Consider the following 18,609-nt stretch of genomic DNA (forward strand, 5'->3'; position numbering starts at 1 on the left):
TAGCCTAACTTGAATTTCTATAATAAAAAGAACTACTTAAGTGAATTACCATGGATCGGGGTTACAGGGCTAGTTCTGTTCTGTCACTGTTACCTATCTGAGTACTGAAGTAGACTTGTCAGAGAACTTAAATAAGTGTGTTAATATTGAGATCTCTCAGTAAGTGTGCATACACTTTGTGAGCATGAGGTGCAAATCCTTGCAATGGGCATTCTTTCTGTTGGGATTCTCTGTGCATCCTGTGAGAGTTTCTGCTCCTCTACAGCTGCTTAGAGGACGAAGCACATCTTCCTGCTTCTCACCAGTGGCAGCAAGACCTTTACATCAATCAGTCCATTTTGTTAGTTATGAATTTAATAACTTGACTATGAAAAATACAAAACAAAACAAAAAAAAACCAAGCCTCTTTAGTTGTCTTTTCTGATAACTTCCAATTTGATTCTTTTATTTTATTGGTTCAGAAGACAAGACCTGTGCAGAGATGTCTCTTTCCCAGATGTGAGATTAAATAGTGAAGCAATGCTATGTGACAACTTAAGTCTTCTGGATGTTAATCTTGTAAAAATTCTCAGACGCCTCACAGACAGTTGTAGCACATGGAGAACAACTTTTTTGTTTTGTATTTGTTGTACCCTGGCTGAGCAATGTGATACACTTTTTTTCGTACAGTACACTAAAACCCATTTTAGTCACGGCATGTGTATTCCTGATTTTCAGAAGGCTGCCTGTGCAGTATTGGCTTTACATTGCCATCTATGCAGCCTCAGAGTTCCTGTAGGTCTGTGATAGGGCTGAAGGGCTACCATGTAGAAAGCACCAACCTCAGGCTGCCACTGCTGCTGCTCTTCACTGTGAACCTTATTTATGTGTTAGAATACAAAGATGAAAAGCGTTTACATGCTTCTTGTTATTTAAATGGTAGATCAGAGAAAGGCATAACAGATTCTTTTGATGAGCCTACTGGGTCTGACTCTTTTTTTCCCCACCTGTGTCTCTTGGTGAGTTGCAATCATGCTTCTAGGAAGCAGGATAAATTCAGTAACAAATCAGACATATGTAGTGTTTAAAGATAGCACAACAGTTGTGTATGATATTCTACTCGTAAAGCTGTAAGAGTAGGGTGTGGCAGCAAGATCTGATGCCAAATTTTGCCAAGCAGTGATTTGACAGTGCAGCTGGCTCTTCTCAATGTCCATCCTTACTTGCTAGTCAGCATCAGTTGTGAGAATACCTTTGGACTTGGTATGCAACGAGGAAGTGATATGGAGCACCTATGAGATGTCCTGAGGGACACTGATATGCAAAATTTGGAGGAAACAACCACACGCCATGGATGGGTCTGCAGTGCTTCTGTGAGAAGAACCATATTTAGGATACTGTTCATCATGTGAGGTGTGCAGAGAGGAAATTTCCACGTATGTCTGGAACTTCCTTTCTGTTCTCGTTATTAGCAATAGAATCTTTGTATGTTTGTAGAGACAGGTTATCATCACCTCAGCCTTTTTTCCAGTCAACAAGAGGGAAAGCCAGTAAAATAAAACCAAAGCTCTTCATTTTAACCATAAAAGTAGATTATAGTTTCATAAATAATGACAATGAATTTCTCTTAAATAAACAGGCAATCCCAACAAAAATACAAGTGAAAAGTGTTGATTCAGTCTGCATTTTTTGTTTTGATCTTTTTTTGCTTTAATTGGGAAGCTAATGTGTTATTATGTCATGCATCCTTCAGCATTTTTATTAGATAGAATTGCTGATAAATATCTCTACTTTGCAGGGAAAAGTTGAAGAAGCTCTAAGGGCCTTTGAGTCATTAGTGAATCAATATCCACAGAGTCCTCGAGCAAGATACGGGAAAGCACAGGTACTAAAATAAAAAGCTATAAATGTAAAAAAAAAGATTAAAACTTTTTTAACAATAGAGTTCTAAACCCCAGGCAGACTTCATTTATAATTTTATAGAAGTTCCCTGGGGAAAAAAAATTGTGATCTGTTGTTTTGTATCTGTTCCAGTCCTCTATCCTTCCCCGATTACTTTGGAAGCTTTTGTCTAACTTTGGTCTAGTGGGAAGTATTGTAAATAAGGTACATCCTGTAGGTCGCATGAAAACTGTCAGATGAATCAGAAGAGATAAATCCAAACTAACGTCCCAGTGAAGGGACAACAGGCAGAACTTACCTGTTACATACTGTTTGCTGCAGCTTGTAAATCAACACATCAGTCAGCTCTGGGTTAAATGCTCCTTTTTGCTTAGTGGAAACAGGGAAGGGGATTTGCAGTTTTTATGAAGAGAGTGTTAAAAGAATTAAGAACACAAATTCTTAGGCAAGGAGGCTTAATTAGCTTTTTCGTGTGGAACAAGTTCTGTTTCAGGTGTTCCCCTCCAAAAAACAAACAAAAAAAGCAAGCATCAGAAACTAAGCCCTGCATTCATAATACTTTTGAGCTGCATTGGGATGTCTCAGAAGAGAATAATCCTTGTATTTTCATAAATAATAGGATAATCCCAGTGCCCTAGGTGTAATAAAACACTACTTGAACTCATGTTAATCAAGATCAGTGAGGTGAAGCCCTTACTGTAAAAGGGAATTGTGCTGTTAGGCAGTTAGTGAGGCACTTGGAGTCACAACCATTTTTCACCTGGTTAATAACACTCATACTAAAACCAAAGCTGTGATTATCCAAGACTATCACACAAGCACCTAATACACAGCAGACCAAGTACTGCAATGCTCTACATGTGGGATAATCTGATGAACTATTTGCCTTCTTACAGTAGGAGACCTCTTTGGTTTGTATAGGTGATGGACTTTGTTAGCTTTTTTTATGAATCTGCTCATTTTATCTAAGAGAATATGCTTCCTGACTCCTCGTTAGCTCACTGCTTTTAGGGAGCAGGGCAGATCATTGAAGCCAGCTGTGAAGCTTATTCTCATTCAGAGTTCCCCCCTCAGTGACACAACTTCATTTGTTCATTTACAACGATTTGTAGTCACCACCTACTGCTTTAGTAATGCTTAAAAGGTCATACAGACCAAGATCTGAAGTCCTAAGTAGCATACACTTTCTAGGAATATATAAAAACAACTATAGATTAATTTTCATTTTCAGTAGCCTTTTTTACTAGGCACTCATTAATGTGACCAACGACCATGGAATTCAATATGTGTAAGTTGAAGCTGTTTGAAGGAATAAGAAAATCATGAGCTTCACTGCGGATGGAGTATTCTTAGGGTTTACATTGTACCACGATATTCTTTTAAATGGATATTTATACCAACACAATGCATTCAAATTTGCTGTCTCTCATAACTAAAGGTAAAACCGCAGAGAAGGGTAATGGGAAAGGCCAGGAGTTCACCATAAGAGTGTGCTTCTCCATTTTTATGAGTCATGAACCAACATTGCATGCTAGTTTTGTAGATGCAATTTCTAATAAAACATGAGGATTCATTTCTCTGGATTTTGTAATAGCTTTAGAAGATAACTGCTTCCACCAAAATTCTGCAAAATTCAAAGTTACAGTGTTTGTCAGAAATTTGAGCAATTCCTCATTTGATTTCTGGAGCTACGCTTAGGCCAGATGCTAAGAATTTCTGTAGAATATCTTTCATCTTTAAGAATGATAGATAGGTCTTAAATGTCCTTATATGATTTATAGCATCTATACTGCTGAATTAATGCAGATTTTATGCTGACAATTTTTGCCTCTTCTTTATGTATCTTCCTACTAGTCTTTGCTTTGCAATTCCCTGAAAAAAAACAAGAAAAAGCAAATTTCCTAGTGAAATCAGAAAAATAAATTCTCACTTAAAAGTGATTTTTGAAGTTATCTCTGAAAACTGGCCGATCAACTATTTGGCTACGTAACTGTATTGTTTGATATTTCCAATAGTCAATTTCAAAGTAGCTCAAGGAAAAAAATGTGAAAGATAGAAGTGCAAAAAGCTCACAAATACTCACTACAGCCTATAGAGCTAACACAGTTGGAGCTGGTTTATTTAATGTGTATGACTGCTACAACAGTGAATTTAGATAGACCAATAAAAGTTTCTTAACGTACAGTGCATGCAATGTGTCTGCACTTTGGTCTGCTAATTGACTTAGCAGAGAACGTAAGCCAATAAAAATAAAGTATTAGTGAAAAATGCATTAAATGCATGAAAATACATGTATTTGTGTAAGCAATTCAAAGCAATGGTTTAAAAAATCAGCATTTGAGATATAGTCTTGTTTTTTTCAGCTGTGGGAACAAATTATGAAGATGCCATAGCACAGGTGAAATCAGGTGTAGCTTCTGTTAGCTTCACTAAATCTGTAATTTCACAGTAGAGATCTCTTACATCTTTTGGTCTACTCCTGAACTGATGAACAAATATAAGTTCTGAAAGAGCTGTAGGGTAGCTATTCTGTCAGCATATGCAAGAGTAAAGCCAATTCCTACTTAGTTTTCTAAGAAAGAGTGCAAATGAATTTTATCAAAATATATGGAAGAAGTATTTGTTGGTGTGTTTTGCTGCCAATGTGAGGCTCAGTATGCAAATAATCCATAGGCAACGATTTACATTTCTCCATGTTATTAGAACAGATTGCTTCATTTATCTTCAGAAGCAGATACTACGACGTGCATGAATATTAACCAAAAATCTGTGATAATGTATGTTTTTGCAGGGAATGAGAATTAAGAGTAATTCTAATCTGCCTTAGCATAAAGGCAACCAACTAAATTTTCTTTTGATATCCCAAAACTGTAGAGATTAAAGATAATTCTAAAATTGTTCCCATAATCTAGCAGTTGCATTGTTTACTTTTTAAGGAAAAAGTTATTTTTAAGCTTAATGGATTATTCTGTGTTCTAATAATAGTTTTGTGATTCTTTCTAGTCTGAAGATGACTTAGCTGAGAAAATGAGAAGTAATGAGATGCTGCAAAAAGCTATCAACACCTATGATGAGGTGGTTAGTCTACCAAATGTCCCTTCAGATCTGATAAAACTAAGTTTGAAACGAGAAGCAGACAGGCAGCAGTTTCTTGGTAAGATTTGAGGGTGCTGTGAAAATTATGAAAGTTTTGTGAGCAAAACTTTCAAAAGATCACTAGGGACTTAAATTCATTTCCATTGAATTCTTCATAGGGCCTTTGTTCCTAATCTCTTAAATTCTGATGAAAAATATTTTTAAATTCTTTAAATTTTTTCTAGGTAGCTATTGTATATTAATAGCTTACCTTGTATGATAGTAGTGCTATGAGAAAGTGTGGTGGGAGCTGGTCAAAAATTTTTATTAGCAGAGGAAGATGAAATTTTTTTTTCTTTTTCTACTGAAGCTAAGGGAAATCATGAGGAAATTAATGATGTATGCAGAGTAAACATACTCAGAATAAACTTTCAGTAAACATAGAAAGGAATGGAATTGAGCTCAGGAATAACATCTGAAAGTTTAGATCTCAATTCTGTGATGTATGACAGGTGTTGATTAGAGTATGAGGCACTGTTGGTGGAGAGGAACATTTTTTCCCATGGGTAGGGTTTTACCATCAACTTGTTTTCGTCTTGCTGGTCCTCAGCAAGACTTCATCTAGAAAATCAAGGAACGTATATAATTGTAAGCACGTAAAGCAGGATTAATTTCATAATGAAAATACAGTAGAATTATTACTTAACACTAAGTATGTGTTTAATTACTTAATCAAGACTTAAGTTTATTTTTGTATGTTTACCAAGTTTTGTTGAGCGGTTTGACATCTACGTGCAAAAGGGCAACCAGGGATGAAGTAATGTTGCTGCTGCTACACTGTGAAGGGCTCTCCACTAGAGGCTACCAGAGCACTGCGTGAGAGCCACTAGCAGTGATTTCCTGAAATATTCCTTGTACGGCAACACCGGCAGGGGCAACCCAGCAGCTGAAGATACTCCTGTCTGCACAAGTTCGGGTTTTTTTTCAAGTTCTGCTTCTTGATGGTCGGTAGAAGTGGAACACCTGGCTCTTGTTTATGTTTTCTTAGATGTTTTGTAAGTGTCTTACTACTATTACTCCTATTTGTAGTTGTGATTAATTCTTATTCAATCAAATTAGGTCGCATGAGGGGTTCCCTGGTTACTCTACAGAAGTTAGTTCAGCTGTTTCCCAGTGATACTTCGTTCAAGAATGACCTTGGTGTTGGTTACCTCTTGATAGGAGACAACAGCAATGCCAAGAAAGTGTACGAAGAGGTGAGTTTCCATTCCAGCCAAGGAAAATTATTAATTGCATTCATATGTTCTTTCTAAAGATTGTTTTGCTTTTAACTTTTTTATTTGTTAAACATTTTGCATGTCAAATTTTAAAGAGTTAATATATAATGAATTTTTTCCTTGTGCAGTTAATAATTATCTCATTTTAGTTTAGATTTTCTGATACTGTCATGTGAAATGTTTTTCTCATAGACAGAAAAATGCAGATATTTTTCATATACCTGATGATATTTGATTTCTTACACCTTCTGGTAGCCAGATTTGGAATGTATTGACAACACATGTAGATGTAATGTGTGGTATAAAACAATATGTCTTATCTGCAAGACATAGAAAGCAGAAGTAAGCCTGTTTCTTTACAGGAACACTTTCTCTAACCATGTGATAAGTAGTTCAGTACTCACACAGCTCTTTAATCTTTGGGTTTTCATTATTTTTGTAGGCAGCCTGAATTCTGTTTTTGTTTTATGACACTTGCAGTATGAAGAGTTTGGTGGATTTATATTCCTATCTGATACTATCATGATCAGGTTGGGGAAACTTCATGCCAGGAAGGGCCACTCTGCTCCTATGATCTAGAAACCCTGTTAACATCTAGAAACTCTCTGACAGATGTGGAGCTTGATGTCATTGGTAGAGCACACATAGTTAGGACCTGATTAGAGATGATCTTGTCAATGTTGGTGCACTTATAGAAGCATAAAATTTAGGTTGAAAAGAGCTTTAAGATCCTGGAGTCCTACAGTTAGCCTAGCAATGCCAGGTGTGCCCTGTCCCTAAGCACGACATCTACATGTCTTTTAAATAACCACTTCACTGGGGAGCCTGTTCCAATGCTTGACAACCCTTTTGGTGAAGGAATTTTTCTTAATGTCCAGTCTAAACCTCCCCTGGCACAACTTGAGGCAATTTCCTCTTGTTCTGTCACTTACTACTTCAGAGAACAGACCAACCTCCACCATGCTACAGCCTCCTTTCAGGTAGTTGTAGAGAGCAAGAAAGTCTCCTCTGAGCCTGCTTTTCTTCAGGCTAAACAATCCCAGTTCCCTCAGATGCTCCTCCTAAGACTTGCTCTCTAGACCTTTCAACAGCTTTGTTGCCCTTCTCTAGACATGTGCCAGCACCTCAGTGTCTTTCTTGTAGTGAGAGGCCCAAATCTGAACACAGATGTGGCCTCACCAGTGCTGAGTACGTGAGGAAAGTCAGGTCCCTAGCCCTGCTGGCAACGCTATTTTTGATACAGGCCAGGACGCTGCTGGCCTTCCTGGCCACCTGGGCACACTACTGACTCACGTTCAGCAGCTGCCCATCAACACCCCCAGGTCCTTTTCTGCCAGGCAGCTTTCCAGCCACTCCTCCCCAAGCCTGTACCACTGCCTGGAGTTGTTGTGACCCAAGTGCAGGACCTGACCCTTGGCCTTGTTGAACCTCATGCAATTGACCTCAGCCCATCGATCAAGTCTGTCCAGGTCCCTCTGTAGAGCCTTCCCACCTCTCAAGCAGATCAACATTCCCACCGAGCTTGGTGTTGTGTGCAAACTTACTGAGGGTGCACTCAATTCCCTCACCCAGATCATTGATAAAGATGTTAAACAGAATTGTCCCCAATACTGAGCCCTGGGGAACGCCACTTGTGACTGCCTGACAACTGGATTTAACTCCATTTACCACTGCTCTTTGGGCCCAGGCATCCATCCAGTTTTCTGCCCGGTGAAGAGTATGCCTGTCTTGTTGTAGTGCTTGTTTAGTAGAGGCACGGTGCAGTAATTAGCTGGTTATGTAGACTGAAGATGAGTCAGCATCATTAGTACCACCTCTGAAGAATAAATGCCCAATATTCTATCCACAACATCTGGGAGTCTAAGTGGATTCTCATCTAAGGTAGTTTCTCAAAGAGGAGAAGGATATTCAACCACATGGTTGGAAGCAGGAGACAAATTCCGGTAATACCATGTTTTTTTCTCAGACTCCTCTGGTAGCCTCAGATGTTGCCAGAATAATGTTTGCTTTGCTACTTTGGCTGCATAAAACATTTCTGTTCAATATTTGACCTGCTGCCAAAATTTCTCAGAGAACTGGAAACATCAGCTTTCAGTGAGACCACACCTGTAATACTGTGTCCGGTTTTGGGTTCCCCAATTCAAGAGAGACAGGGACCTACTAGAGAGAGTACAATGCAGAGCTACGAGGATGATTAAGGGACTTGATCATTTGTCCTGTGAAGAGAGACTGAGAGACCTGCGGCTGTTCAGCTTTGAAAGGAGACAGCTGAGAGGGCACCTTATTAACATATGCAAATATCTGAGGGGTGGATGTCAAGAGGAAGGAATCAATCTCTTCTCAGTGGTGCCCAGCAATAGAACAAGAAATAAGAACATAAGTTAGAACATATGAAGTTCCACCTCAAGATGAGGAGAAACTTCTTTACTGTGAGGATGACAGAGCACTGGCACAGGCTGCCCAGAGAGGTTGTGGAGTCTCCTTCTCTGGAGACTTTCAAAACCCACCTGGTTGCGTTCCTGTGTGGCCTGTGCTAGGGGATCCTGCTCTGGCAGAGAGGTTGGACTAGATGATCTTTCAAGGTCCCTTCCAACCCCTGACATTCTATGATTCTATAAATTACCTGAACCTGCTTCTCAAGCTGCAAGGAACTTGAAGAAACAAAAACATATTCCTTTTGGGCAAAATGTTCCTTTGCTTTTTTCATTAACAATACAATTGTTAGAATTTCTCAGTATCATTAATCACAAGACTTTTTATAATTTGAAGAAGGTAATGAATTTGCCACATAATTACTTTGATATTGAGTTTGATATACTTCAGAAGTGTTTACTGCTCTGATTAAGAACAGATATGCAAAATAAGAACTGGCCTGCTTTTAATATATTGTTTTCTGTGCTACTATATTCTTTATCCACTGTAATTGCTCTGTTTTGCAGTTCGCTGACCACTGAAATAGCATAAATCATAGGGATGTTCTGTTCTTGTAAAAGAGAAACAAAGAAATACCTTTTAAAAGGAGGTGGATTAATTCTTTTTAAAAATCACGTGGGTTTTTTCCATGTTCTGACCATTCGCCAGGCTGAATTCCAACAAAGTAATGTAATTTTGCTTTTCTTTTGCAATACAGATTGAATTTACATGAAGAATTTTTAAGAAAGGAAACACAAAAAACGAAACGGAGAATCTCATATGTACCTGCTTTTGTTCTTGGTTGTACTGAAGGCTTCTTACATGCTTTTGGGCAGATTGCTTAGGGGCCATATGGTTTGCTCGAGTGCTTCACGCAGCTGTTGCAATGCGTATTTAGAAAGTGGTTGGCACCATAGGTGCTCAGGTTCTGTGCATAGTCTATAAAGAGAGGGGCAACCTGTGGTGAGTGGTTCTGGGGACCTCCAGGAGACATCCTCCTCTTCCCATGATTTTTGAAAAACCTGTGAAACTTTTGTAGTGTGAATAAATCCTTCTTCTCACTACTATAGGACGGATTAGTCGCTTGGTAGAAAAGTGTAAGAGAGCACAGTAGATGTACTGCTGCACAGTAGGTGCCTCCAGTATTTATGAATCTTGACTTCTGGTTCCCACTGTAGGGATATTTGCATGTTTTATTCAGTGTTCTTTAATGCAGAAGGCATGGCCATCTAAGAAGAGAGAGCAGAGCTCTGGATTCATCCTCAAGAGAACATACACTTTGTTTGACTAACGGCTCAACTATTCCTCTCTGATGCCATTCTTTTCTTCAGGGTTGTTTAACATCCTGTGTATATGGTACTTGTTTTTCCCCTCAGTCAAGTTCATAAGTAGTTGTACACTCTTCTATGCAGGAGAATCTAGACTCCAAACTTCCCATTTCCCACAAACCTGCTAGTTTCTTGGGCAAAAAGTTCCCATGTCCTCCTTTGCTTCCTGATGGAACGTTTTGATCGTAATTCAGTGTTAAGCATGAACACACCCAATGAGCTGGACCCGTCAGAGGCACTGTCCCCTACTCTGGGATTACAGCATATCCCATTTCAGACAAGACTTAACTGTAGCTTGCATCATCTCCAGGGAGTTGGCTAGATGCCCAAAATATCATAATGAATGAAAACTTCCTGGTCTCCATTTAATAGTCAATTTACTTTTTTTTTTTTTTCTGTTCAGTTCTTATGTTCCATTCCAAATTTGTTACGTCTTAGCAGCTGTTGAAGTGTTATAGTCACATTTTTATTTCAAAAGTCTTAAATAGGATGTATTCCTTCTTTTAGCTATAGAAATGATGTGTACAAAAACTGAACTTCGAGAGTTTTGTACTTAAAGCTGTAGTGTTGTATAGTCTGCCACAAAATGCACTTTTCTAGTGTGCATTTGCCAGAATTCATGCTGAACCACAGATGGAAAGTGATATCAAGCTGGAGAAGATTTCGGTTTTGCCTCCAATATTAAAGCATTTTCTTTTGAACATTGCATTTAGGGACATGGAAACACAAAGTTAAAAGTAGTCTTAGTAGAATTCAGAGCTATTTTTATTGTCAAAGAAAACATAATGTTAGAAGTAGTCCTAGTACAATCTAGAATTATTTTTGTTTTCAAAGATTTAAAGATTATGGTGAAATCCAGTGGAAGAGAACTTTATAAGACCAGTTACTCTGCTAATAGCACTTTTTTCTGGCTGCCATACTGAGGCATGTCTGCGTGGCTCAGTGCAGCATTGTACAGACACGCATAAGCCAGCTCCGCTTGAGTTATCTCAGGTACCAAAAGCAGAATATCCATATTAACACAGTTCTCTGCCCTGGCTAATTAGCCATTGATAGCCCCAGAGGTTAATTTCTGTATTCATGATTAATATTTAATAGGCTATGAGCAGTTTAGTAAAACTTATTTCTAAACATAATTAATATTGCATGCAGCAACAGCAACAGAGTAATACAATTTACATTAAATACTTCCAGTGTAATTTCTGCTGATTGTATCTCTTTGCTTCTCTTTAGGGGCTCTGAATGTAGATCATGCCTTAATGCAGCTTGGCATAGTTTAAATGAACCGTAATACAGAAAATTCTATTCTGTCTTAATTAATCAGATGGCTTTATCCTATAGTTATAGGAACTGTAACAAAATTATATGGCTAATAAATATTTCTGCCAGTCATTTTGTTCACCCTGCAGGTACAGATTCTTGGATCTAAATAATTATACAGAAGATGCTGTAGTCAAAAGGTATAAGATGCATAAGGTGGTAGCATATTGTTATACTAAGGATCATCCCTATTATGACTTGCTGGGTTCACTTTTTGCTACTAATGTGTCATATTTGGGACTTCAGATAAATTCTCAAATTGGTTGTTCCTGCAAAAAAAGAAGTGAAATCCTGCTATAGTTAACTCATAACATTTTATACCCACATTGCACTGATTTGGGTTTTGCTAGGATGTACTTTGTATGTAAGAAGGTTTGAGAACGTTATTACAGAAGGTCTGTAACGTTCTCTGGGCAGAGAGATTGTCCCAGAGAATTTGCAGTGGTTTTGGTTGTAATTATTTTGATTGAAAATTAGGTTAGACAGTTACTGGAAAAGGCAGAGGGAAATGGCTATAATGTATGCAGACATTTTATCCATGGCATAAGTTTAGTAGCTTCAAAAATAGATTTAGGCAAGAAAAATTGCTCATCTGACCATTGTTTTGTATTTAGCGTCTGTGTTAGATATTCAGCAGGTATCAGCCTCTGTAATTCCACAACTGCCAGACTCTTTATGATCTTCACAGACTGAAGATCTCTCCTAATAAGGACTTCCACCATTATTTTAAGGAGGGAAGAGGTATCACAACAGATTAACTTGACCATGCAATTGATAGCACATAGAGCTACAAACGTTATTGAATATATACATCATAGAAGTGTGGAGCTGGAGTGTAGATCAAGACATTCTCTAATTTTCCACTTGGCTGAGGCAGATCAAAAACACTTAAATTATCTCAGTAATGTCAGGAGTATATGTCTCACATGTCAGGCCAGCTAGCTTTACACTTCCTTTCCTTGAGACACTCCTCTGTACACTGATATTTTTCTACAGCTGTCCCTGTACTCACCTGTACTCACTACTTTAAAGTTTGGCTTGTAATAGATTTCTCTGGGGAAGCACAGAAGTGAGAGGTGAAAATATAGTACAAGCAAGCCAAGAATTTATCTGAGAGTCAGTGATGGAAGAAGATGTCAGTGCATCACTAAATGGTAATATTTGCACAGGTTTGTTAATTTGCATATATCCATACATGAGTATTTAATTCATTTGATCTCAAACAGGTTCTAAGCCTGGCTCCAAATGATGGCTTTGCCAAAGTACATTATGGATTCATCCTGAAGGCAGAAAACAAGATAGCAGAGAGCATACCGTATCTAAAGGTATTTTTCTTTTCTCACCTACAGTAAATATTTTACCTGCAAAAAATAAAATTGCAATGTATAAAACATGTGAAGGTAGAAGCATACTAATCACAAATCATAGTTTAAGCTAGATGTTGGAGTTGTATTCCTGTATCACTGACTGTGAACTGGAACAAGTTCATACATTGAAACTCATCAATTCTTAAACATCAAGTATTTATTAGTGGTTAACCCTAAGTACACAGCTGTGAGATTCAGATTGTTTTGAGTTTGATAGCCTGCTGCAAACTTAAGGTTCTTGAAAAAAACAGAGGACTTGAATATACTTAGGAGTTTTTGGGAAGAAGTACCGCAAAATAAAACCTTAATCCAGCTTTAAAATGCCTATATATGTATATAGAGTCTGGGAAAAGTGTCCATCTCTAAATACCCCTCTGTCTTGGAGGGACTGAGGAGAGAGGGTCATGACATTTAGATAACTGGTAACATTTCTCAATGGATTTTTACTGAAATGTTGTAATATTCAACCTAAGTTCTGGGTTACCGTGGTGGTTTTATTTTATAGCTAATTTTGTAGCCTGTCTCTTGCATAGAATTGGCATCAAATGAACTCCTGTAAAGACTTATTAAAATTTTCCTTTATTTTTTTTTTTTTTTAAAGGAAGGACTAGAGTCTGGTGACCCTGGCACGGATGATGGACGCTTTTATTTTCATCTAGGTGATGCCTTGCAGAGAATGGGAGACGAAGAGGTACTCATTTAACATGTTCATGCTTTAAATCTAAACCTCTGGTAGACTGCAGAATCCAGAAAAACTTCAAAGCATAGGCTTAATGTTGAAAACATGAGTAGTCCTGTAGGTGATGCTGCTCTGGCCGAGGGGCTGGACTAGATGATCTTTTGAGGTCCCCTCCAACCCCTGACATTCTGTGATTCTGTGAGTCCTGTTGCAATAAGAATCCAGCATGTGTATGTTGACGTCAGAATGAGCAACAGCAAAAAATGTGCTGTTGGTGTGACAACACAATCTCTCAGCATCCCTTGCTTTAGAACTAACATCAACTTTTGAAGCTTGCATGGGGCAGTCTGAACCAAGGGACCAAGCATTGTTGAAATATCCAGTGACTGTTTTCTGATCCTACTACTTCCAGCAAAAACTTAGCTAAAAAAATCCAAACCAATTACATGTATATCACTGTATAAAAGTTCTCTCATAGGTCTGATATAATAGTGTTTTGTAAACCTCCCTTCTTTCCTGAGGTGACCTTCAGCACCAATAAGTATGTGATACACGACCGTGAGAGGACTGAAAGTGTGAGTTATGGTATTTGTTCAATAATTAAAGTAGCAAACAAGTCATGAATGTAGAGATTTGTACAACAAATCTGTTGCAGACTCAACAAAAGCAAACATATGCAATTAAATACCATAAGAGTTTCCAATTTGTTAGTTTAAAACAAAATTTAATCTAAAAGCCAAATTTAAATGTGTGAATTAGCACTATTGCCATGGTGGAAGAGCAAAGGGCTTTTATTGAAGACTGTTATTAGTAATGACCTTTACTATGGGTGTGAATTTAAAAACAAACAGAAAAACCTACTCAGGTTCCTGACTGGGAAATGTGAAAAGATTAAGAATAAAAAACGTAGTGGAACTGCTTGATAAATCAGTTACCTAGTAATAGATCTGAAATATTGATACCTAAAATACTGTAAAGTAGACAAGTGGACTGTAATAAAGCCTCTGTTAGTGTTCTTTCTTAAACCTAGTTCCTCAGGTTAATTTTCTTCTTTTTTTTGTTTGTTTTATAAATCATGGAACTTCTGTTATGATACCTTATACATACACTGAAATGTAATAATATCTGTATTTTTTTAAGCGAGATTGTCTTCTCTGAAAGTACAGTAAAATAGTCTTCCAGTGAAGTTTTTGAATCTAAAAGTCCATTTGCAAAGTGAGAATTAGTTGATCTCATCCTGTATGTAAACACACACACAGGTGTGTGCGCACACACACAAACACACACACACACACACACACACACACACACAGAGCCTCTGCTTAGGCACCCATGGTCTCACTGTCTGACTCTGTTATTCCCTCAACAAAATAAAAACAAAAAGAAAATCCCTGTATGCTTCTATGGGGTATTCTGGGTTGAATGACTGAGTCTAGAGCATCCCATTACAATGTTTGACTAAAGGTCACAGAATCACAGAATGTCAGGGGTTTGAAGGGACCTCTAGAGATCATCTAGTGCAGCCCCCCTGCCAGAGTAGCATCACCTACAGTAGGTCACGTAGAAACATGTCCAGGTGTGTATATCACGCAGAAGTAATAAATGTATAGCATCCCAGTCCTCCGGATAATTATGTGTTAATGTTTATGAAGTTAACAGTCAAATCTACTGTAGAAGAAGTTTTAACCAATAACAAATGAACTTCTTGGCATAGAGGAGACTTTTAAATTTATCAGTGGAAAGTCGACTCTTAAGCTAAATTTTTCTCAGTGACCTTGCTAGGCCTGCTGTACTTCAAGATTTAATCAAAGAAACAGATCAATATTTAAAGAACATGTGAAATCACTATCACTGATGGTTTGTTGAAGGTAGATATTCATCTATTAGAGCTAAATTAGGAATTATGTATATGATCTTGGTAGGTATTAGGGAAACAGCACTGAGTATGTCCTTTCCAGCTATAATTTGGTAAAATGACAAACTGACCTAAAAAAAGATAGATTAGAACTGTGGAAGATATTATGGAACTAGGTGCTTTTCACACAGAATGTGTAAACTGAGTGCATCTCAGACAATTACTTTCCTGGAAAAGAAACTATTCTGCTGTAGTTATTCTGAGTAATACAGTGGTCATTATTTAGTCTTTCCGCTGCCAAGATCTGCATGCAGAAAGAAAGGTTTCTCATGGAAATTCAGGACTGGGAAGGATGAGCAGGGCCACCTAACCCTACTCCAGGTTATCTAAAGCAACCTCGTAGCACAATTCTTCTCATAGATAAGGATTAACAGTATTATACATGGTGATTATAGCTGATGGATCTTAAAGAGCAGCAACATTCATACTCATCAGTCAGTGGCTGAAACAAGTAATTCATCCCCCTTATCGTTTAAGTCAGTTTAAAGTCAGCATGAACAATCTATTGATATCCCACTGCTATTAAAACTTACATCTCAGAGAACACACATTCTAAATCATAATGCTTCAATTTCAGAGACTTAACCAAGATAACATCAAAATTTAAAGATAATACTGTATGTTGCCCAAAGGTAATGCCTTTTTTTGTTTGTTTGTTTGACCCTACATGATTTTACAAAGCTTCTCTAGGGAGAAAAGATGAAAGATTGTATATATTTTTCCGTTATTCTGTTCATCTCCATTGCTTTTCTGTACTTCAGATATAAAGCAGCATTCTATTGCAGTCTTTTCTCCATATTTCAAGAAAGTTATAAAGATCCACAACTGCATTTTTTTAAAACCGTGAAGAAAATACATAGACTCAAAAATAATCTATGGTTACAGTATAGAGACTTGTGTAAAAATTGGAAAAAGAAAACCACCCAAAGTCAGTCTTAACTTATATCTGAAATAAAATATCTCTGATACTACACCTGTAAATTTTTAGAATAATCCATTACATGAAGAGTTTCTAGTAGCTTTATGTAAGTCTTTTTAAGTCACACACTGTTCTCATGGCTGATTTGTGTCCAGAAAAGTTTTGGTTTTCCTTCTAGTTTACTGGCTTCGAGGTAAACATAAATAATAGACTGACAGGAATTGTTCTTCTGGAGATGTGTTTATTTGGTTGTACGTTTTGCTTTCCATTAGACCCCACGCATGAAATTATTATTCTTTAGCCTAAGAGTTAATACTGTGATTTTAGACTCAATAAGGCTTTTGTTTCAGCCTTCATGTCAACTGTGAGCAGATTATTGGACAACTGTCATGTGCTCATGAGTTAAAACAGAGGAAATTACTCTCTTTGAAAAACAAATAACAATTAAAGTAGTTACCATACCAGAATGCTGCTGGAGACAGTGTTTGTCTTGTCCAGATTTTCTGTACTCCTGCTGGAAAGAAAAGTGGAGGGTTTGGGTTTTTTGAGAGTTTGGCAAGGAGGTGGGTACAACCAGGGAAGGCAGCCAGTGGTAAAGTGTAGGGCAAGTATTATTAACTGGAAGCACAAGAGTGAAATTAATAGGCTGTTTTATGTAGACAGAGTGAGATAGAAATAAATATCAGGTTGGATGAAGGAGTGTGAGAACATGGTCCAAGTTTGTATGAGGGATGCTTAGGTGGATCAGAATTGGATAGGGTGCAGCCTTGGTTGGGAGCAAATTTATCATAGAATCATAGAATGGCCTAAGTTGGAAAAGACCTTAGAGATCATCTAATCCAGCCTCCCTGTCATGGGCAGGGACGCCTCTCAACTAGATCAGGCTACTCAAGGCTTTGTCCAACCTGGCCTTGAACACCTCCAGGGAAGGGACAGCCACAACTTCTCTGGGCAATTTATTCCAAAGTCTTGCCGCCCTCGTACTGAAGAATTTCTTCCTAAGGTCCAATCTAAATCTATTCTCCTTCAACTTAAACCCATTTCCCATTTCAAGCGTTGTAGCTAGAGTGAGATTCCGTTCATGACTCCAAGAGAATTTTGGATAGTTTCTATTCAAGGCAGGAATTGCTCCCTACTTCAGGACTTACAATCCTCATATCTCTCTACTTAGCTGTTCTATCATACCCTCATACTCTTTTTTTTTTCCTTTTGGTATTGTCTAAAATGTTGTAGCTGTAGCAGCCGTACTTAGCAGGAAGGAGGCAGCTGTATGTAACCTTGTCTGTATACGCTTCATCGCAGTGCTACTCATGGTGGAACTTTACTTTCCAAGCACTCTATTTTCTTTCTTTGCAGGACCTTATTTTGCAGGACCCTGTTTTGAAGGAAGTTTTGGAAAGGGAGAGTGAGGCAGGGTCTGCTATTAACCTCAGTAGGTTGCTACCATGTGATCAGTTCTGGTGTGACAACAAATATTTGAAGAGACTCAGGTGCATGTATGTGTTAGATAATTAAGTAACAATTTAGATCCACAAAGGCAAGCAGTGTTTTCATCATCGCAGTGTTTTCATCATCACAGTGTTTTTATCATCACAGCGTCTCGGTTGGTGGCAGAAGACAGGCATATTTAATTCATAGGTAGAAGATAGAAACAGAGAAAACAAGGTTAACCAAGATGAGAAACAATTGGATTCTCAAGCCTAAGGACAGCACCTGGATAACTGACCCATATTTGGTGTGAATGGTTGTGAGATTATCCTATTTTGCTAATATTGAGTTGGACAGCCTTGGCCATCTGAGCTATTTTGCGGTTGTTAGCTGGAGCCTTTTGGATCTGGTTTTTGTTTGGTTTTGTGCTTTTTTTTTTTCTTAAAGCAATCGTCGCTACTTTGTATTATAATAACCCTGGCATCCAATGAGACAGCCTGTTACCTTACCAAAAAAACATGTTCATATTTAATGTGGGAGCTTGGCTGATACAAATTTGGTCGTTAACAACTGCAATTTTTTAGGCATACAAGTGGTATGAACTTGGATACCAAAGAGGTCACTTTGCATCGGTTTGGCAGCGCTCCCTCTACAATGTCAAGGGACTGAAAGCTCAGCCTTGGTGGACAGCGAAAGAGACTGGTTATACAGAACTGGTGAAGGTAAGGCAGTTTGTTTGTGTATACTTTGAGTTTATTTTTTATAACAACTATAATTAAGGTGTTAGGCAGAGAAAATGGTAATCTATATATAAGGTCTGAGTCACTGCCTGTGAATACCAGACACCAGTCTTAGACTGAGCACAGGATTTATCCCAGATACTATGAAATGAGCTCAAGCATTTTCGAAATTGAGAATGAGGGCAGGATGGCTGAAATGATTAACAAATACAAAGTTTGCATAGTAGACAACCATAATGCCTCAAGTGCAAAATGACAACAAACTTTG

General features: G+C 37.9%; 1 protein-coding gene across 1 annotated transcript in view; it reads left to right on the forward strand.

Moving 5' to 3' along the window:
• The window catches only part of LOC104269378 (aspartyl/asparaginyl beta-hydroxylase-like), a gene marked incomplete at its 3' end in the record, with an annotated part of 60,862 nt that extends 42,539 nt beyond the window's left edge, over positions 1-18,323 (forward strand). The window contains exons 17-22 of the mRNA XM_009871713.1: positions 1,778-1,864; positions 4,885-5,035; positions 6,076-6,212; positions 12,520-12,618; positions 13,262-13,351; positions 18,186-18,323. Of these exons, the coding sequence (XP_009870015.1) occupies positions 1,778-1,864; positions 4,885-5,035; positions 6,076-6,212; positions 12,520-12,618; positions 13,262-13,351; positions 18,186-18,323 (702 nt within the window). The remainder of the gene's footprint in view (positions 1-1,777; positions 1,865-4,884; positions 5,036-6,075; positions 6,213-12,519; positions 12,619-13,261; positions 13,352-18,185) is intronic.
• Between the last annotated feature and the right edge of the window lie 286 nt (positions 18,324-18,609).

This window comes from Apaloderma vittatum, unplaced genomic scaffold (assembly GCF_000703405.1).
Source record: "Apaloderma vittatum isolate BGI_N311 unplaced genomic scaffold, ASM70340v1 scaffold8266, whole genome shotgun sequence".
Taxonomy (NCBI): Eukaryota; Metazoa; Chordata; class Aves; order Trogoniformes; family Trogonidae; genus Apaloderma; species Apaloderma vittatum.